We start from the raw sequence: 22,057 nt of genomic DNA, 5'->3' as shown, positions 1-22,057 counted from the left end.
CTGTAGTCTGACCTCTCTTTCTTGCAAAAGTCGGCGTAAAGTTCTCTTCCTCCTGATATGGCGTCTGCGCACAACAACAGTTACTCCTAATCCCAGGATAACAACAGCCAGCAGACCTCCAACTACACCAGCGGCAATCATGGACAATCCCGAACTACAGACAAATGCACATTACTGAGTTAGGAAAAAGGATGGATCTCTCATATAAACAGATCAAAATGTTTTTCCTGCTACAATAAGACAAGTTATTTAGAGATGTCTGTTGTATTTTCTCCAGTAAATATATATCCAAAAATGAAAATTCTTTCATCATTTACTCACTCTCATGTTGTAACAAACCTAAAAAATGTCTTTATTCTGATGAATACAAGAATGAGAGTATAGTTCCAAGCCATATCTGCCTAGAAAATCACAACTTTTAATTTTCCGTCTGTCTTAGTACACAATGTAATACAGAAGAGTCAAGTTTTAAATAGAAAAAATATCGAAACTCTTTGGTTATTTTTTGTGCAATGCTAATGGTCTAATCAGATTCAATGGATTGTGCTAAGCTATGCTAAAATTGGTACCGCCAGACCCAGAGATCGGCTGAATGGATTCCAAAATGGTGAAAATCAAATGTTTAACTCTAGGGGAGCTGGAAAATGAGCATATTTTCAAAAAAAGTGAAGTGTCCCTTTAAACAAACAGAGACCGTTTAGTTAAGTTCCGTCCAGATGCATCTATAAGCATAAAAATAGCTGCACTGTTTTTTTATATCAAAACCCCCAAAGCATTATGGGAATAATTCACTTTTCACCTTTTTAAATCTTTGCAGTCTGTCAGATCAGGCCCAGTACATCTGTAAAGCAATGCATAAATTCATCAGTCCATTACACAATAAATGACAACTCCATTACATTAAGATGAAAGCATCATTTACGATCTCCCTCACCCTTGGGTGCAGTTCACATGACAGGGCTGGCATACTTGCATCTTGTCAGCATATTTCCAAATGAGTGTGTCTTTCTCTCCTGGTACGCCTTGCGGGCAACGCGGTACGCAGTGCGGTCCGTCTTTGTAGTTTGCACACGCTGTACAACTGTCAGGTCCCTGGATGAAAGATGACAATTAAATAACATTTCCTCACATTTATAAAGTGGTGTGATTTTAATAGTATATATTTTATGACACTATTGAGGCATGACACACTCATTTAAGAGACCTTTGTGCATCCATCAGCTTTTTACTAACAGTAAACATCTTGATGTCTAGCAAAGCATGATGCTGGCACTAAAGGACTGAGATATTTCAGTGATGTTGGCAGTGAGACTTACAGGTCCAGTGCAGGTCAACGTCTCATTCATTAGCAGACACTCAGGATCACACTCAACGCATGTTTTATTGACCTCATATTCTCGCGGCTCACTGGAGAGACAGAGAAGCATGGTAGTCAATGTAGTCTAAAATTTATCCTTGACATAACCAAATAATTAAACCTCATTCACACAGCACTTAGGTTCCAGAAATTTTCTGTAAAATTGGCAAGAGAGGGTTCTGTGTAAACACAAAAACATCCCGTAAATATTCTGGGATCGCTCCCGTAAAGCGGACCTAGTAACGTTGCATGGAAAGCATTCTGTTTGAACAAGACACAAAAACAAAGCCGTAAGAGGCATGCCGTAGTGAGGTCATTGCAACCAGAAGTTATAGTTCAGCTCTTTGACAAAGGGATTTGAACGCATATCAACCTTCACGTCGAGAAATGTCGGCAAATTGGACTGAAGCAGAGATCAGGGTTTAAAATCATTTACCAACATGACAGAGCAGCATATCACAAGCTCCTTATGATCTTTTTATAAACCAAAATGCATGCGCCTGGTATAAAGAAATCCAGGACAATTAGCAAACTTAAGACGCTGTGGAAAAAATATATCACGTGTCTTTACGGTATATTTACGGTATGTGTGTAAATGCATGCACAGATTACGTAAAATTATTGGAACTGTAAATGAGCCACAAATCAAACGATCCCAGACAAATCCTGGACGCATTTTCGTGTATTTTCTATAATCTCTGTGTGAAAAAGGCTTTACTGGAATAAAAGCACAGCTGACATTGAGCAGTAAGGGTGTTAGCTCTTAAAATAATATTATTTTGATTGTTGAAGGGGATACAGCTATGCTATTTGAATGCTATTTAATACTGTTCTACGTTACTTAAATTTTTAAAGGCGGGGTGTATGATTTTTGAAAAGCACTTTGGAAAAGGGAGTGGGGCCAAGTACCAAAACACACTTGTAGCCAATCAGCAGTAAAGGCCGTGTCTACTAACCAACATTGGCATCAAGGTTGCAAAGGGGGCGCTGATGAGCACACTTCAGAGTGTAAAAATAACAGGTGGGACACCCTACGGACTCGTACACTAAGCGAATATGCACATTTTAAGGCCACAAGACCGAAAGTTCAAACGAAGTGCGCCATTTGGGACAGGGCCATCGTGGCCTGGGTTGCGTATGTGTGGGGCGGGTCTATCAAAAGAAGGTCCAGATTCTATTGGGGTAGGGGCGTTGTTTAGGTTATTTCAAATATCAACATTGGCTTTCAGAGATCGTGCACCCCACCTTTAATGGCAGAATGCAAGATACACATCTACAAAAATGAGGGCCTTAATGGTACACATGACTGTATAGTAGTTGTCACTGGAATTAATCATTCTCTAATTTATTTACTCAAAAAATTATTATTGTAGATTCGAGATTAATCATTTCTGTCATTTTATATTTTTTATATTCATAGGCCCATCTTCAATTTGAAGGAAATCTGAAAGTCTAGGACAACACGTGTCAGTCATCACGCAAAAATGATTGACCACAGAATGTCGCAATCGACCAATTAAAATCAAGCTTTTCAATGGCAGCGTATAATAAAATTTCAACCTAACATGTCATTGGACGAATAAATTCAAAATATACAGAAGATGTTTGGAATTAGAGACAATACTCTGGCATGTAAAATTTTGTTAAAATATGGATGAACTGAAGGGCTCACTTACTTAGCAAGCAGGTTGCAGGAGATTACACAACGTTTTTTACGACTGTGGTTCTTACAGTTAAAGCACATAGTGGGACCTGGACCCCAGCAGCCTTCAGCTGTGCACATCTCATCACATGTGTGGTTTAGATTTGCTGTAACACAACACAAATATTAGACATGACACAACACAAATATACCTGGTCAGATACAGTTTAAATTAACCTCAAGCACATTAAAAAAAGAAGCAAATTAAAACAGTAAAGAGAATAATTCAGAATGAGTTCACCCTCATGTCATTTTAAATTTGTATGCTGAAATTTGTCTCCAATGCACTGTTCATAGTAACCACATCTGCAAAGCTTTAAAATAACCATTTCTAATTTGTTTATCACACAGAAAACTTTAAAAGAAGAACAGCACGTGAGTCATATGGACTCCTTTATGGTGTTCATTTGCGTTTTTTTGGAGTTGATCACTAATGATCAGTTGTTTTGAAAAGAACTGAATGAAGAACATTAAAAAAGTTGGGTCTATAGGACCCCGCACTTACGTTTTAAACGACATGAGGATGCTTAAAGAAGAAATTTGAAAAGCTCAATCTATTTTATTTACCACAAGAGGCAGCATCAGAATTTGATGACACCCTCACTTTCTGAGATGTGGATTTAAAGAGACGGCTCCAGTTAGAGCTGGTGTAGCAGAGGTTCTCGTTTTTTGAAATGACCACTTCACCATCACTGATTTCCTGCAGAGACTGCAGACCCAGGTATGTGATGGAGGTTTTGGTAACAGCAAAGCTGTACGCGCCACTGTGAGAGAAGAAGAGGGTTGGAAATATTTTAAAGCAGCTCCCTAATAATGGGTCATAGTTTTATCAAGTTGACAGTCAGTGAGCGATTCATAAGTTTTGTCTAAAACACATCAGATCTCATTTGAATGTACATTACAAAATGACTGTGGTCACATGTGTTTCTGAACATTACCAAATGTGGATAGATAACAGTAACATTCAACTGGATCCAATTTTGGACATTTTTACACTATCATTGAAAAGCTTAGGGTTACGTTCTCAATATCAATATTTGTTCCACATTTTATAATAATAATAAACTTATCAAAACTGTGAAATTCAATAGATACTACAGTACTACCTGACATAGCAAGAACCTTTAAAGTGAAGACAACTTGATGTTTTTGTCTTGACACTGATTTAAAGGATTAGTCCATTTTCTTAAAAAAAATCCAGATAATTTACTCACCACCATGACACCCAAACTGTGGTTGCCTTTCTTTGTTCAGTCGAGAAGAAATTAAGTTTTTTGAGGAAAACATTCAAGGATTTTTCTCATTTTAATGGACCCCAACACTTAACAGTTTTAATGCAGTTTAAAATAGCAGTTTCAATGCAGCTTCAAAGGACTCTGAACGATCCCAGACGAGGCATAAGGGTCTTATCTAGCAAAACGTCATTTTTGGCAAAAAAAAATTAATAAAAAAATATGCACTGTAAACCATAACTTCTCTTCTTCCTCCGGCTGTGTGACGAGCCAGCGCGACCTCACGTTATTGCATAATGACGTCGAAAGGTCACTAGTTAAATATATGAAATGCACATTTGCGGACCATTTAAAACAATAAACCGACACGAAGACATTAATTAGTATCATTCCACATACAACAATGTCGGACGGTCCTCTTTCTCCACATTTGTAAACACTGGGGCGTGGTTTCTATACGTCATCCGTGACCTCTTGACGTGATGATATAATACGTGAGATCGTGCTGGTGCGTCACAGGACCAAAGGAAGACGAGAAGTTGTGGTTTAAAAGTGCATATTTTTTATTTTCTTGCCAAAAATATCAATCGTTTCACTAGATAACACCCTTATGCCTCGTTTGAGATCGTTTACAGTCCTTTGAAACTACATTAAAACTGTTAAGTATTGGGGTCCATTAAAGTCCATTAAAATGAGAAAAATCCTGGAATGTTTTCCTCAAAAAACATAATTTCTTCTCTACTGAACAAAGAAAGACATCAACATTTTGGATGACATGGTGTTAAGTAAATTATCTGGATTTCTTTTTAAGAAAATGAACTTATCCTTTAATTCTCATCACTGATACAGAGGTGTTTTGTCAAAGACAAAATTTAATCATACTGCATTTAATCATTGATTTTAATCTTTGACATGGACTTATTTTCACTGAATGTTTTTGGCATTAAAAAATAATTTAATGTTGAATTCTGTAAATCATAAAAAAAATCTTTCCCTGGGTTTTCACAGACCGGGTCACATATACACATATAAGTCTCAAAATGTTTCTTCACAAGACTGTTGGCTTACTGCGTTTTCATTCGTCCACGTACAACCTCCAGGTTTTCAAATGGGCTGAGGGACGACATGTTTTCAGGCCACGACTGAATCAACAAATAGCCTTTAAGTTGGAAAAAGAATAAGACCTATAAGTTTGTGGAGAGTAAAGCTAAAAACTTTTGCGTTACGTTTCAACAAACTGGATGTTTTAAACATTAAGGGGTAGTTTCACGGACATGGATTAGCTTAAGCCAGGACCTGCCCTTAGTTTAATTAGGAAATATAACTAGTTTTAACAAACATGCCTTCTTAAAAAATTACTTGTGTGCATTTTGAGGCAACACAAAGGATACTGATGTATTTTAAGATATGTCAGTGCAAGTTGTTTTCAGTTTGGACAACACTTATATTTATTTTAGTCTAGGCCTAATCTAACCCTGTCCAGAAAACCACCCCTATGTTTTGTAATTAGCCACAGCTCTCTCACCAGTGATTTCTTTAACAGTTTGGAATACCGAAAGCTTGGCAGGGTCCATTTGTGGAGTTTTAGTATGTTGGTCACTGCAAAAAAAAAAAAAAAAGATCAAGAAATCACAAGCCAAATTTCCTAACATAATGACAGGAAATCGATTGTAAAAGATTTGGTTCTGTTTATAAGCTGCTGTCAAAAATGACTGATAAGAGAACAAAAAGAAATTCAAGTGTCATTCAAATAATAATTCGGCAGAAGTCTTTGTCTATTCTGCACTATTCTGGGACAAAGATCTTAGAAAGAGAATAAAAACTGAATGGTACAAAGCATTGTGTAATTACTTGATTCTCAAAAACAGCTAACTACAGTCAGAGGCACAGAGCTTTTAGCAAAGGCCCTGCTTCTCACCCTTCGAAAGTCGTGCTGAGTATTGCAACACCTCCGTCGATTTTTGTGCAGTTCTCAAACGAGTCGATGTTGCTGGCATTGATTGACAGGACATGGGTCAGAGGTCCCATTCCCAGGCCATTGCACACTAGAGAACAAATAAAAAATTAACTTTAACTGCACAACTTAAAACTAGCTTTGCAGTCAATATCATGTACAGTACATACAGTATCATACACAGAAACGAGTTTTTACAAATGCGTTTTAACAAATTCATGAAAAAGCAAACCAAAATCTCTTTTAAATGACATTGAGAACAGACGCGCTCTTTATTACTCGCACCCATATACTACTAGGTAGTTGAGCGCGTCTGTTCTCAATTGATACCATTAATGGCAGACATAGCTTTGGATTACCACAAACAGACTGTCTATTTCTCCATATGTGCACTTATTAAATTCAAGACTTATGCGATCTTGTGTCTCGTGTGTGTTGCTCTAATGGTACATTTACACGAGATAAAAGCGTTAACGCTTGACGGAAGGCTTGTCTGAAGCGTGGCCAACAGCCAATCACAGTGGCCCCTACACATGCTCCAGTCTTCCATAAACGTAATTGGCTGGCTTTGCCTAGGTTATTTGCATAAGGCGATCTGATTGGCTGACACGTGTTGCCGCATGAAAAGTTGAGAAATTTTGGGTAGGGATGGAGTTGCTACTCATAACAATATTTTATTAAAGTGTTCTTAATAACAAAAGCCTAACTATGCATCTTTAAAGGGGACATATCATGAAAATGTGACTTTTTCCATATTTAAGTGCTATAATTGGGTCCACAGTGCTTTATCAACCTAGAAAATGTGTAAAAGATCAACCCAGTAACTTAGTTTTTGTAAACCATTCTCTGCACGCATGTGAAAAATAGGTCACTGAAATCTGGCTCCCCTTGTGATGTCAGAAGGGGATAATACCACCCCAATCTGCACTTTCCAACCACGGCACTGCCATTTAGGGTATGGATCAACTCATTTGCATTTAAAAGGACACACCCAAAAACGGCCAAAAGTGTCAATTTTTACATGCTTTAATAAATAATCTATATTGTGTTTTGAGCTAGAACTTCACATCTGTACTTTGGGGACACACAAGATTTCTTTGACATCTTAAAAAAGTCTTGTGAAGTGCCCCCTTTAAAGAAATGCAATAAAGCAGACAACCAGCATAATATTAGAAATATTACTGTTTATGTGTCACAAAATGTAGTGGTGTCTGATGTCAAACATGAAATAAAATTCATTTTGGGTATATCTAATGAGCTTTCCTTGGTCTTATAAATGTATTATTTGTGTCTATTATTCACATTTAGTCTTTTATTTGTTTTTATCATTTCAGCTGAGGGAAGACAAGAAGGCTGCAGGCTGGTAATAGTAAACATTTTAATTATATATAAATTTAATTATATTACAATAAGCAGATAAACACACGGAAATGCGTGTTTTTCTGAAATTTGCATTAAAATGTATGTTTAATTGGCACGGCACAAATAATCTTGTTTTTTATTTTCATATTTTTATTTTCGCATTTGAAAACTACGAAATGGACCAATAACATGCAGTAAAACGATGTTGTTAAAAAAATTATAATGGCTGGGTTATTTTTAAGCCATGTTGGGTACATATTGGACAGATCACACCGCTGGGTTAAAATTTATGGTTGGGTCATTTTTAACCCAGCATGGGGTAATTTTTAACCCAGCACGTTCTGTTCAATATTTATCTATTATGGGTTAAAAACAATTGTGGTATTTTATCATGTTATGAGTTTTGCGATGTTGTATTTAGGGTGTTTTCACATATTTTGTTGCGCAACGTGGAAAATACATTGTATAATTTTTCAGTTAGTGTGGTCCGTGTTCACATATGTTGTTTTTACCGTACTCGAAAACGCCGCACTGTACACCATGTGACAACAGTCAGCGCTGTCATTGGTCTCTGACAGCTCTTACCATCTCATGACCAACCCCGATGTTTCCATGACAACCAGCCTGACAGGAAGAGCGAGACTAGCAAGATATGGAGATAAACGATGCACATCTTTGCGAAGTTTCTTTGCTTTAACGCGAAATTGCGCAACTGTTCTATTAAAAACCCTTCTCACGGAGCCAGCACTATTTGTGTGTGTGGAGGACAGCTGTGCATTTCTAAAATCATCAGCTCAAACGTCCAGGAGACAGTGAATCTCTGCAAGATTGCCTTGTTTGTTGTTAACCCACAATATAACACTCAGCTCACGTCACGACAGAAGCCCAGTGGATCAAATGTGTGGAGAACTTCCTGTATTTGGTTTGGCCCGAGGTCGAGCAGCATTCACACCACAGATGGGTCGCACCAGAGTTCGGCGGAAGCCGCTCCGAGACCACCTGTTTAGAGCGGTCTCGGAGCGGCCATTTAGTGCGCACCATAGTGCGGCTGTTGTGTTCACACTGACCCAAATGAACCGTACTCGGACCGACACGTCATTTGAGCTGATCTAAACAGTGTATGTGTGAAAACACCCAGTTAAAATGTGCTGAGAAGCCAACAGGAAGATCACAGCAGAAGCACAATATCAATTCACAATATCAATTTTCACAAAGATGCGTTCTCTGTCCTCGCATCCCTCCGAGTTTGTTCTTTCTAGGTTTCCTGGCAATACCAATCTCCATGAAAACACAAGTCTGTTCCCTTTCAGTCGGTCACTACGACGTCACGTTGTGACCGACGAATTGGGAACCGCTCCGCGGGTGACCTATCTACTTCGAGAAACTATAAAAACGCCAATGAACTTGGCATGCAGGTATTTGCATAATGCCGGCGCCGCCCCGCCAGGTGCGTATATAAGCCGCAGGTGCACAATACCAAATTAGCTTTATTGCTTCGAAGCCGGCAGACATCTGCTCTCGAGAAGCGTATACTGATCTTCGTAGATCCCTGTTCTTGGAGGAAAAAGATCTCAGCTTGCTGAAGTTGGTTGGGCAAAGACACCTCAGCGGAGGCTCGCAGTGTTTTTCTCCACCCTTTCTCTCTCTCTCTCTTTAATTTAGGACTTGAGTTCGAGTGAGTGCGTTGCCTCTCCCTGTGTGTTTCACCAGCCCGCACAAAAGAGTGATTTCCCTAAAAGAGCAGCACGTTTGAGCTTTGTGTCTTTTTAAAGACAGCCACTCATTCGTGTCACGTTCGGGGTCGTCTTTTTAAAGATGGATTTCTGTCCGTGCTTGGTTTCTGGATGCGGTATGTTCATCGCCCCCCGGGATGGCCACAAGCATTGTCTTTCGTGTCTGGGGCTCCAGCACGCAGAGGCAGCGTTGCGTGATAGTTCATGCTCCATCTGTGAGGGCATGACTATGGCGGATTTGCGGAGACGGGTGTCGTTTCTCCGGGAACGGCGCCCGCCTTCCAAGTCTGGTGCTGCTAAGGGCGCAGCTACCAAACTTGCGAAGGATGACCTCGCGCTCTGTCGAGCCTCCACCCGACGCGATGTCCACCGTAACGTCGGAGGGGGGGTTGTCAGCCTCGGACGTCGATCCGGATCCACTCCCGCCTTCGGGCCAGGTTGCGGCTTCTGCGTTCGACCCCGAGATGGCAGCCATGCTCGCTCGGGCAGCGGAGGCGGTCGGCTTGGAGTGGACTAAACCTCCCCCACCTGAACCGTCCCGCCTCGATGATTGGTTCTTCGGGGGTGCCAGGGCTTCTCAGTCCTCGCCCCCGGTGCCTTTCTTCCCCGAGGTGCATGAAGAGCTGACGTGGTCGTGGATAACCCCGTTTTCCGTCCGGAACCGGCCGTTTCAGCCTTCACCCCTCACCTCTCTCGAGGGTGGAGATGCCAAGGGGTACACTGGTATCCCGTCAGTGGAGCGGCCGGTCGCGATGCAGTTGTGTCCGGCCGGTGTTTCGTGCGACCAAGGTCACCGCACGCGCCGTCTGGCGTGCGATGTCTACCCTGGTAGTCCAGGAACGCCATCTCTGGCTGTGTCTGGCGGACATGAAGGATGCTGATAAGACCCGGCTCCTGAATGCTCCGGTTTCCCAGACCGGCCTGTTTGGCGAGACGGTCGAGGAGTTTGCCCAGCAATTCTCCCCGACCAAGAAGCAGACTGAGGCCATTGCTCAGATCATGCCACGTCGGAAGCGTCCTGCGCCTGCCCCGTCGGCGCCTCAGCCTGCTCCTCGCCGAGGGCGTCCTGCGGCGGCCGCCTCCGTTTCTCCTCGGGGCTCTTCTAAGAAGCGAGGAACCGGTGAGCGAGAACCCGCCCCGCCCGCTTCAAAGGGTGGAAAAAGAAGATCGAAGCGGCCCTGAGACGGGTGACCTAGAGATGGAGGGGATCGCTCTTCGGGAGATGGTGAAGGCACCACTCCCCCCACCGGAGGAGGGCCGGTTGGGGAATCTTTTGTTTCAATTTTCTGTTCCGCCGACTTTTCAGTCGGCACCCACAATTTCACAAAAAGAGCGAATTCCACTTCCATCTCTAGGTCTTCAGATGAGCACCGGAGACACGAGCGGGCTCATAACCCCCTCTCGTTCTCCGACTCATCAGAGGAGAACGAGAGCGACGCACGGGCTCATAACCCCTCCGCGCTCTCCAACTTCTCAGGGGACAGGAGACAATCACGGGCTCATAACCCATCATCTTCCTCCCCCTTCGCCAGAGGGTGCATCGAGTGGTGTGAGGTGTCTTCAGCAGAGCCTCCCTTACTCACCCACCCAGCAACGGACTGCATCCAGCGTAACACTGAGACCCCGGCCCGGCTTTGTGCCCAAAGTTCCCACCACTCCTTTCAGAGATCAGGTGGTGAACCTGCAAGCGCTGCCTTTGGAGGAGGCAGACCCAGCCATGGCTTTGTTGTGCCCTGTTCGTGCACTACGTGTGTATATAGACAGGACGCAAAGCTTTAGGACCTCAGACCAGCTCTTTGTTTGTTTCGGTGGTCGGCAGAAAGGAAAAGCTGTCACCAAGCAGAGGATGTCCCATTGGATTGTGGATACTATAGCCCTTGCATATCAAAAGCAGAATGTGCCTTGTCCATTTAATTTACGTGCTCACTCTACACGCAGTGTGGCATCATCTTGGGCACTGGCTCGTGGTTCCTCGCTAACAGATATTTGTAGAGCTGCAGGCTGGGCAACACCTAATACGTTCACAAGGTTCTATAGTGTTCGTGTCGAGCCGGTTTCCACTCGGGTTCTTTCTACTAACTAGTTAAGAATGCCGAGGGTCGGCTCGTGTGTCGGCTTGGAGCCTCTATTTTGGTGCTGCACATTTGCACCAATATGGAAGGCCATCGGGGCAAAAACGTCACAAAAACTGTTTTTGCCTCTCCTCCACCGCCCTGATAGCTGGTGTTGCGGAGCATCCGCTGTCAACCTATCACTGATGTATTCTCTGTAAACCTGTGTAGGCTAGGCGTCCACATTTGTCCCCTACGTGGGGTTCATTTGTGTATATACTCCGTGGGGTTCTAATCCTTCACGTTTTTCCTTAGCAGAGCCTGCTCTGCATCTCTCTGCATACTATGTTTTGTTCAGAGACTTCTTATGAGCAACCTATTGGTTGTTTCATATATTATGTCATCCATTTAACCTTCTTAGGGGATGGCTTCCGCAGTGTTCTAGCTCCGCTCAGTTAGACGCTTCCCCAGTTCGCTGCTTCACTATTGTGGGTTAAGGAACAGGTAGTGACCGGCCTTCTGCATTTCGCCTTAGGTTCCGCCCCTTATGTGGAGGGCGGAGGGCTTTTACAGACACTGGAAGGGTTCAGCTGCAGTGGCGTTTTGGTAGGGATCCCCAATTCGTCGGTCACGACGTGACGTTGTAGTGACCGACTGAAAGGGAACGTCTCCGTTACGTATGTAACCCTCGTTCCCTGAAGGAAGGGAACGGAGACGTCACGTCCCGTCGCCAGTTTGCTGTTCCATTGCTGTTTTCAGGCCGGGCACTGTTGCTCGGCTTCTCAGCAATAATATAGCTAATTTGGTATTGTGCAGCTGCGGCTTATATACGCACCTGGCGGGGCGGCGCCGGCATTATGCAAATACCTGCATGCCAAGTTCATTGGCGTTTTTATAGTTTCTCGAAGTAGATAGGTCACCCGTGGAGCGGTTCCCAATTCGTCGGTCACGACGTGACGTCTCCGTTCCCTTTCTTCAGGGAACGAGGGTTACATACGTAACCGAGACGTTCTTTGAGTTCTTGGAATTGAAAAACGGGCATTGTTTGTTTAGTCTTAATGTTTTGTTTTCATCTACTGAAATACCTTTGTAAGGTAGAGACCTGTTTGTCTATTTCACAAAAAAGCTTTTGTGACCTCAAAAAATGTTTTGTAACAAAAGTATTAAGTTTTTAACATTCTCAACTTTACCTTTTGGACAGAGGCCTTCACACTTCTTACATTTCCGAACTCCGCCCTCATCCACCTCAAAGGTGCCAGCACTGCATGTCCTCACACATGCCCCGTGGTCAGTCACGACATAGTTGTCTGAGAGAGAAACGTTAAGGCACCAGTAAATCTACAGTCATAAACCACAACTAACAAAGGCAGCATAACAAAATCTGATGTTTAAGCCAAATTACAGTATTCTGTCTTGGTTGCTTCAGTTTCTCAGATGTTACTCAGAAACCAGAGTTGAGTAATCTCATGATACAGCTTAGAATGATTCTCTGTATCTGGATTTACATTTTAACCCGGTTCCCTGAAAACATTAATCTCAAAAATACAGAAATTCCTGAAGGGACACCTAACAACTTCAGGTTTAATATGTTTTAGGTTTACTGTTCCTATACAGTAGCTCAGTTGGTCGAGCGTTGCGTAAAGTCTGTGGGTTTGATACTGATCATAATAATCTATAGCTTGAATGCACTGCATGTTGTTTTTTGTGTGTTCTGGCAGAAATGTAGAACTTACAGTCAGTATCTAATAAAAAGGATAACATAACATATTAATCTTGACATAATACAGTACAGTCTGACTTTTTAGGTATTATGGTTGGCCTTACGTGGGCATTTCTCGATACACGTTGCCCCAAAGCTATATTTCCCATTAGGGTTTGGAGCAATCTGGTGGGTATTAGGATCGTATAGCATCAGCCGTGGACATGCATCCTTACACGTCCCATCATCCTGGAAGTCTTTACAGGCCTGCAAACCACAAGCGCACAAACAAAATTTCTCATGAGTGCACAACTCCGATAGAGAAAGCATTTTCATTGCCATTCGGGTTAGCTGTGCAGTTCATTGGCAATACTGTAAATGTCTCCCTGTAATATTATAGACATGCTTTATATGCTGCACATGATTCTAAGTGGAGTGGTGTCTGTGTTATTTAAAGGAATAGTTTACCCAAATATGAAAATTATGGGAGGTTGACTGGTGTCAGGGTTGTGTTCAATTTAGAATTAAATAGGCATTATGCCCAGCTGCACTACTTTCTGAACTTCAGCCAGCTCCTTGTTTCCTGTCTGCCATTATTAGACAAACTGATTAATCCAGGTGTGCCTGACCTCAGTAGTCACAACAACAAATAATCAGACACACCTGGATTAATCAGTTTGTCCAATAATGGCAGACAGGAAACAAGGAGCTGGCTGAAGTTCAGGAAGTAGTGCAGCTGGGCATAAAGCCTATTGAAAAAGCTTTAAAAATTTAATCAAATACATTCATATAACTGTAATATGTGCACTTTCTAAGTGAGAAAAGTTTGCAAAGTTCAGCAAGACAAACTTTTATTTACTTATGACAATGGTGTCAAGCATCACTTGACATGTGTGGTTTCTTACCAGACAGTTGGTTGGTTTGGGTCCAGTGCAGCCTGCAGCACAATGCTCATTACAGCAGTCATCAGGTTTAGGTCCCTTACATCTCCCAGAGCACTGCTCTGCACAGATCACTTTAGTCACTAGATATAGAAAGACACCATTGTTTGCTTCAACTGGCAGACTGTTATGAGTACAGCAACAACAGATGCCTTTACAATATTCAATATCATCATCAAAACAGCATTCTTCTGTGCGTTAAGTAGTGCTTATTCAGCAGTTATAGCACTGTATGTACTAAAGCACTGTTAAGGATTTTTATTTCATGAAAAATTTTACAACATACAGTATTTGAAGTTAATCCCTGCTACAGGGTACTGTTTATTGTGCAAGCTTTGATTAATGTGCAATGTGTGGCAGTGCAAAACACCTAATGCTGCGTTCACACCAGCCGCGGTAGAGGCGTCAAGCGCTAGTGATTTCAATGTTAAGTCAATGTGAAGTCACGCGATTCGGACTCATTAAAAATGTTTAACTTTGGTGGAAAAACGCGCCGTGTTAACCAATCAGGAGCTTGCTCTAGTAGTGCCATGATTACAGGAAGCGAGCGGAGTCGCAGAAACCCCTCCCATGACGCGAATTTCCACATGAATGTCTCGATGACTAGAATTTTATGCATGGGTGTCACGGGTGAATAAAGCGAGTAAACTCAAAATGTTCAAGGCAGACTAGACGCGGTAGACGCAAATTTGACGCCTCAAACGTGACTGGTGTGAACCCACAGTAATGCTATGTTCACACCAGCCGCGGTAGAGGCGTCAAGCAAGAGTGATTTCAATGTTAAGTCAATGTGAAGACGTGTTGACGAGGGTCTGGAGGTCTCGCGGCGCGAATGAGGCGTGTAGCGCGTCTAGTTCGCGCAAATGCCGCGAATTGAGCCTTGCCGCGGGAAACGCACAAGTTGAAAAATTTGAACTTTGGTTGAAAAACGCGCCGTGTTAACCAATCAGGAGCTTGCTCTAGTAGTGACGTGATTACAGGAAGCGAGCGGAGGCGCAGAAGTCCCTCCAATGACGAGAATTTCTGCGTGAATGTCTCGATGACTAGAATTTCACGCGCGAATGAAGCGAGTAAACTCAAAATGTTCAAGTGGCAAACTACACGCGGTAGATGCGAATTTGATGCCTCAGGCTGGTGTGAACCCACAGTAATGCTACGTACACACAAAACAAAGGGCATCGTGTTACTCGCTCTAGATTACTCGCGGGATTTATTTTCAACTTGGACGAAGACGCGTTTGAGGCGAATAGCGCGTGTTTTCGCGGCAAGCACACCGCCCACATTGCGTCATTCGCATCGCCCCACACAAGGACGCGTCTGATCGAGTCTTTGCATTGACTTTGTATGTAATCTACTTGCACAAATCATTGAACTCGCTTCTCTTGTTAACCCACAGAAAGGATAATCCAGGATTATATTAACAAATTGTTAAAATAAAATAACTTACGTGTTTGACAGTATTGAGGGCCTGGAGCCCAACAGGAACCATTACAGCTCGGCTCACACTTCATACCTGTAAGAAGTGAGATGCCACTCTGTTAGTACTTATTACTAAGTAAACTGGTTTAATAAGCACTAATGAATATGAGCACAAGTGAAAAACAGGCTGTTAAAGGACATACAGCGTCTATCATTACTGGGTACTGGCAGTTGAGTTTTAGGAAGACTCTTCATGTTGAGAATGTCAGTCCACTTGATGGTCTCCACGTTACATAAATGACTGTTACTGGCAAATTTTACTCCACCCTTCAGTATTTCTAAAATAAAACACAATGTTTGTTTCATTAAAAGTGTGTTCTTAAATGGACAAATACTGTATGCATGGAAAAGCTTGCATGGAGAACAGGTCAAAAATAATACATATTACTTTCAATATATAAATATACATCATTACTGAGCATTAGTAGTAACAAGGTATATTAGTTAGGGAAATATTATATATAATCATATACCGGTTAAGCTAGTCAGAGGCAATTGGTTCACGCCTTGTCCAGTGCTCTGGTTGAAATTTAATAGGACAGCTAGCGCGTATTTGTCCTCATAAAGGGTGTGGCCACGGATAATGCGAAGGTTCTCAAGAGGGATGCTGGGAGCTGTGTTGACAGCTATTAGAACATAGCCACCAACTTCTTGAATGCTCTAAATAAAAAAAAAACACCAGATACAATGAAACATTATATAATGTTAAAACATTGGTCAAGAGATACAGATATCAGATTAACAGGGAACCAATGTGACCCTGCCTGTGAAAACTCAGCTAAAGTTATTTTTGTGTTTTAATGTTTACAACATAAAATCATCCTACTATACATAATGTAAAGAACATCCTGTGAAAATATAACCCTAACGTCCCAATGAAATCAAAACGGACAATTCTTAATTTTTATGTAATATTGCAGTGTTTATTATAAACAATATATCTGTGCAAGTCATTTGTTTTATCTTAATTCTGCTGCCCTCATAAACTTTATTCAAAATCTGAAAATGTACTTCTGGAGATTATTCTCTGATGATGTCAGCTAGACAGCTTGGGCGGGATCATCTATTAGCCCCGCCCCCACCAACTGTCAGTCTGATGCCAGTTCCATTTCTGAATGAAAAGACTACTTTTCTATATCAAATCAAAGCAGAGTGGAAAAACACAAGGCACGCCCACTATTTTCCTCACGTGATATTCTGTTTCACTCGGAAATACGTCACAGTACGGAAGTGAAGACAAACGCAACTTTCCGGTTCAAGGGGATTTTAATATTTTTCATATTGAGTAAGGCCACGTCACTGATTGAAATTAAAGTGAAATTTTTGACTAAAATTAAACTTTGATGCTCTGATTAGATTATGACACTTAAGCATGGATTTCACAGACAGGGTCACAAAATGAAGTAAAAACTAAATTGTGGTAAAACATTTCGTACAACAAATTTGTATAATTCAAATTTTATGATTAAAAAAATTACAGTCTTTGTAATGCTGAATAACAGTTATACCTTAAGGAAAGACAAGTCATGTTTCTCTGTCAGGTACGTGATCTCCAGGTTTTCCAGTATCACTGTGCAGTTGCTGTACATCTTCACTAAAATCTGGTAGTGATCATCCACCGTACCCAGAAGAGCCAGTTTGTTATTGGCTCCCTGACAATCTAAAATGACAGAAAAAAGGAAAATTTGATTTACATTAAATACAGTTGCAACCTGAGACCTTCAAGGAGAAGTACAATAAAGATAAGGCTAAAATATAAATGTACATAAATCAAGGCAGTACCACTGCTGCTAGGAATATATGCAGTATAATAGTTTCCAAACACATACAGTCGCACTTCAACAAAGAACCCATACATTTAAATCTTTAATTTTAAAGGGACATTCCACTTTTTTGAAAATATGCTTATTTTCCAGCTCCCCTAGAGTTAAACATTTTTACTGTTTTGGAGTCCATTCAGCTGATCTCCGGGTCTGGCGCTACTACTTTTAGCATAGCTTTGCATAATCCATTAAATCTGATTAGACCATTAGCATCTTGATAAAAAATAACCAAAGAATGTCAATATTTTTCCTATTTAAAACTTGACTGTTCTGTAGTTACATTGTGTACTAAGACCGACAGAAAATTAAAAGTTGCAATTTTCTAGGCAGATATGGCTAGGAACTATACTCTCATTCTGGCGTAATAATCAAGGACTTTGCTGCCGTAACATGGCTGCAGGAGGCCCAATGACATTACGCAGCAAATAAAGCTGAAAAGTCATCTGCTATTGAAAGATACTAATACTTGTTTAACTCTAGGGGAGCTGGAAAATGTGCATATTTCCAAAAAGTGAAATGTCCCTTTAAATTAAAATATTAATAATAATGTTTAAATCTGAAAGTCAGTCTGCGGGATGCTGATGACTTTTCAGCTAATGAATAAGACAGAATTCAGTGTAGGTAGAAGTTTGTTTTAAGCGCTCTAAGCAGCAATGGAAAGACTTGTGGTGTGCCAAGATAAATAGTGCTTATGGCAGAAAGCTTAAACTGTCTGATTAAAAACTCTTTCTTATACATGTCTGGGAAAAACTACATTTACTTTGGATTGACTCTGGTCTCTGGTCTGGGCTAGCTTCCTGCAGACAAACTGTTAACATTTCTGCTTTCCAACCAAAATTCTCAATAGGAAATAACTACTTACATGTAGTAGTTAACTACATGTTAGTTAAAGGGATAGTTTACCCTAAAATTTTCTCTTCCTCATGTTGTTCTAAACCTGTATGAATTTCTTTTTTCTGATGAACACAAAAGAAGATATTTTGAGAAATGATGGTAAACACACAGCAGATAGTGACCTTTGACTTCCATATAAGGAATAAAAAAATATGATGGAATTTAATGGGGACCGTCAACTGTGTGCTTACCATCATTTATCAAAATCCTACTATGAAAATCAACTATCCCTTTACCATGTAGTTAACTATTTACATGTAGTATTTTACTATTTTCAATAAGTATTTTATTAAATATTGTATTATAAAAACAGTTACATAACAGAGATACATACACTGACTCAAACACTCTTTTGTGAGTAACTAAAGGTGACATTGATTAAACCCATCCGAAAGCAATCAACCACCCCATTGTGCGTCAGAAGATATTCCCATTGAGAGACATGTCTTGGCAGTTTCCACTTATAGACGCATCGAACTGTCAAACAGCAAATAATTGCATTATTGTGTAGCCAATAATGAAGTTATTGCGCAATGTAATACAACCCCATTATTTCAACTGGGACTAAAGTAAAGTGACTTGATTATATGTATAAGGGAAAGAAATTCCCACTGATTTGAAGGAAATTAAGATTTCAAAATGTTAAAAGAGACAAAGATGACAAAACAATGAATCCACATTGATGTCTTCGTGCTGGTTCATGTAGCATTATGAAACCTTGACAATAAGAAATTGCTGTGGTTCTTAAACGGTGAGTCAAAAGGTGGGTTCCAGGTCTGACAAATAAAAACTCATATAAATGAAGGAGAAAATTACTACTATTTGTATAAACTGTGTCCAATCAACTTTTATGGTATTTTAAAGAAAACATTTTTCATGTTTAAGTGCTATAATTGGGTTCCCAGTGGTTTTATCAACCTAGAAAATGTGATAAAGATCAACCCAGTAATTTAGCTTTGGTAAACCATTCTCTGTAAGCATGTGAAAAAATAGGTCATTGAAATTTGGCTCCCCTTGTGAGGTCAGAAGGGGATAATACCGCCCCTTAATCGGCACCATCCAACCACACCACTGCCATTTAGTGCAGAGATCAGCTCATTTGCATTTAAAAGGACACACCCAAAAACAGCGCATTTTTGCTCACACCCACAAAGTGGCATTTTTAACGTTATAATAAATTATCTATATGCTATTTTGAGCTAAAACATCACATACGTACTCTGTGGACACCAAATGCTTATTTGACGCCTTAAAAAATTATTGTGAAATGTCAATTTTAAAGCAAATGTATCCAGTTTGTCCTTTTAGGGCTACTGTAGAAACATGGCAGCAACCTCCATGTAAGGGGACCCACGATGTATAAAGATAAAAACGTCTCATTCTAAGGTAAAAAAAACAATACAGTACATTATTTAAGGTCTTTATACACCACTGATGAGTAATGAATATTATATTGCTTTTTGTCAAGAGATTCTTCTTAGGGCGTTTTGTTTAAGCAAAAATTTAATTGTGTTGAGTTGTCATTTAATGTCAAATGTACTACATAATACAGTTTTTCAGACAAGTTAGTCATGCAGATGATACAGGTGCAATGTCAGTGGCAGAAAGGCTTGACATACTGTACTGTATGGGTGGCTTACAGTAGATAACGTAAAGGTCAACTGGTCAAAGTTGTTTCTGGTGTTTGTTGATAAGCTATATCAACTTTCAAGATAAACCCATGTTTACACAATTTAGGAAAGCTAGATTGATTTGTGTCTTGCTCATGACACAGTAATTCAAAAGTAATGTGTAAGTGGTCCAACCTGAATGGGGCACAAGAGAACTACAAAAAATTGTGCACAGGACAAACTATCGCATTGTAGCGTGTGCTTAAGTGTTGACACGCAACAGGAGGGATTTTCACGGAGGATACGTGTTGTACGTCTGTTGTGCGGTTGTCGGGTCGCATTCTTTAACGTGTCTGTTCTTGAAAGAAAACCTGTAAACAACTCTTTTTCAGTCTCAAATCCTGCCCTGCTTTAACATAATTACACAATGAACAAAATAATCAAAAAATATTTTCTTTCAGAAAAAAAATGTGGTTACATCTAAGTTTTTTTTGCTCATCAACACATTTAAACGTATTAGGTTAAGCATCAAAAGTCAACTTTAAGTTTACAAAATACATGCATTTATTAACTTTTTAATTTAGCAGGTTATACAATTTCAAGCTATGTTTTGTTTATTTATTTACTTGCTGTACATGATTAAAAAACCTGTAGTCAGGCTTGTGTCTCTTTAGTGCTTTCAGTTACTCATTCACTTCAATCACTCATGAGAAGAGGTCACACCTTTCTGCCTCGAAACAGAAAGGTAAGGTGAGACAGACCCAACTGCCTGTAAGTCTCAGACTTGTTTCATTCCTGCTAACCAAACCTCCCTAACCTAATCTCTATGACATCCGGGCTAAAGTCTCATAATCTTATTATGAGAGTAAGAGCATCAAAGTTTGATTTCACTCATTGATTTCAATCTTTGACATAGTCTTACTCCATCAATATAGGTTATATTTTCACACAATGTTCTCTAGGTGTAAAAAAAAGAAGAGTAAATCACAAAAAATGACATGGGTTTACACAGACTGGGTCACTACATTAAATGAATGTTGGTCACGATTATAATTCATATCACTTGATAACTTTTTCAAGCCCTTTATACTGGGAGTGTTTTCCACATAGGGTGTTTTGACCTATATTCATTTTCTTGCCCAATAATTAAAGCAATCTGGCTAAGGGTGAGATGTTTAAGGAGTGTTAGTAGGAACAGCTGAGAAGGAAAAACTGAGGGTACGAAAATACGTTCCTTGTTCTCTGTAATACATTGCGCTCTTATAGCAATAACACATAAGTGATAGCCCAGAGTAAAGCAATCAACCTATCGCCCACGCGGCGTACAAGATAAATTCATAAACAGTGCCTAAACACTGCTATCTAGGACAGCCGATATGGAGTTACTCATTTCCTGATCAGTATAAAGGGTATCAGCAGATGACTTGAAGGTTGAAGGAGGCAAGCCCTCCCGTGTCAAAGCAATGTGTGACGTCATTGGATATTGCATAAAACTACACATTACGATGTTGTTCAATAATACAGGTTGTACCCTATGATGAAGAAATCATCAACAGTATCTAACGTCACCACAATGTGTTTCTTAGTTAAAGCTTTATTGGCTCATTTAAATTTAGCAATAACTCTGGCCCAGTGCCAACATGACAATGGTAAGGTGTGTCCGGTCTATGCTGGTTTATACAGTTCTTCTTACTCTACAAGATGTAATACGTGAGTGTTACTCTTCATGCTCATGGCTATAGGCTTCATGCACCATGAGCACCCTGATCCTAGTCACGTAAATTGTTGCAAAATAATTAAACGTCTTTTTTCAACTTCAATAAAAAAATGACATGTAAATTAATTACAGATTTTTATTTTATATCAAGATAGCAGCAGTGAACTGCACTTTGCTTAGTTTCCATTTTAAAAGTTGAATGTACACTTACACTCTCAGAAATAAAGGTACAAAAGTTGTCACTGGGACAGTACCCTTTCAAAAAGGTACACCTTTCTACCCAAAAAGTTCATATTAGTACTTCAAAGGTACATATTGGCAGTTCAAAGATACATATTTGTACCTAAATGGTACATATTAGGACCTTTTTTAAAGGGTACTGCCCCAGTGACTGCTTTTCTTTATTTTTGACAGTGCATATAACAGACCTGAGAAACTATCCCCATTTCTTAGTCAACATAAAATTGAGCAAATTCAAATTTCCATGCAAAATACATTATCAT

General features: G+C 40.3%; 1 protein-coding gene across 11 annotated transcripts in view; it reads right to left on the bottom strand.

Annotated features, from left to right (window-relative positions):
* Window positions 1-22,057, bottom strand: part of egfra (epidermal growth factor receptor a (erythroblastic leukemia viral (v-erb-b) oncogene homolog, avian)) — a 94,578-nt gene that overhangs the window by 12,186 nt on the left and 60,335 nt on the right. For 9 of the 11 annotated variants that reach the window (XM_065269903.2, XM_065269922.2, XM_065269934.2 and 6 more), the window contains 16 exons: window positions 17,019-17,170; window positions 15,984-16,170; window positions 15,654-15,788; window positions 15,479-15,544; window positions 13,996-14,114; window positions 13,216-13,357; window positions 12,582-12,698; window positions 6,210-6,336; window positions 5,817-5,890; window positions 5,360-5,450; window positions 3,627-3,823; window positions 3,034-3,166; window positions 1,317-1,407; window positions 935-1,092; window positions 800-841; window positions 13-154 (listed from right to left, as the gene is read on the bottom strand). In XM_065269903.2, coding sequence (XP_065125975.1) covers window positions 13-154; window positions 800-841; window positions 935-1,092; window positions 1,317-1,407; window positions 3,034-3,166; window positions 3,627-3,823; window positions 5,360-5,450; window positions 5,817-5,890; window positions 6,210-6,336; window positions 12,582-12,698; window positions 13,216-13,357; window positions 13,996-14,114; window positions 15,479-15,544; window positions 15,654-15,788; window positions 15,984-16,170; window positions 17,019-17,170 — 1,973 coding nt within the window. The remainder of the gene's footprint in view (window positions 1-12; window positions 155-799; window positions 842-934; window positions 1,093-1,316; window positions 1,408-3,033; window positions 3,167-3,626; window positions 3,824-5,359; window positions 5,451-5,816; window positions 5,891-6,209; window positions 6,337-12,581; window positions 12,699-13,215; window positions 13,358-13,995; window positions 14,115-15,478; window positions 15,545-15,653; window positions 15,789-15,983; window positions 16,171-17,018; window positions 17,171-22,057) is intronic. The other 2 variants (XM_065269928.2, XM_065269941.2) reach the window with 2 other exon arrangements.

Source organism: Paramisgurnus dabryanus, chromosome 6, assembly GCF_030506205.2.
Source record: "Paramisgurnus dabryanus chromosome 6, PD_genome_1.1, whole genome shotgun sequence".
In the NCBI taxonomy this organism is placed as follows: Eukaryota; Metazoa; Chordata; class Actinopteri; order Cypriniformes; family Cobitidae; genus Paramisgurnus; species Paramisgurnus dabryanus.
This window is presented reverse-complemented; position numbering and strand designations above follow the sequence as displayed.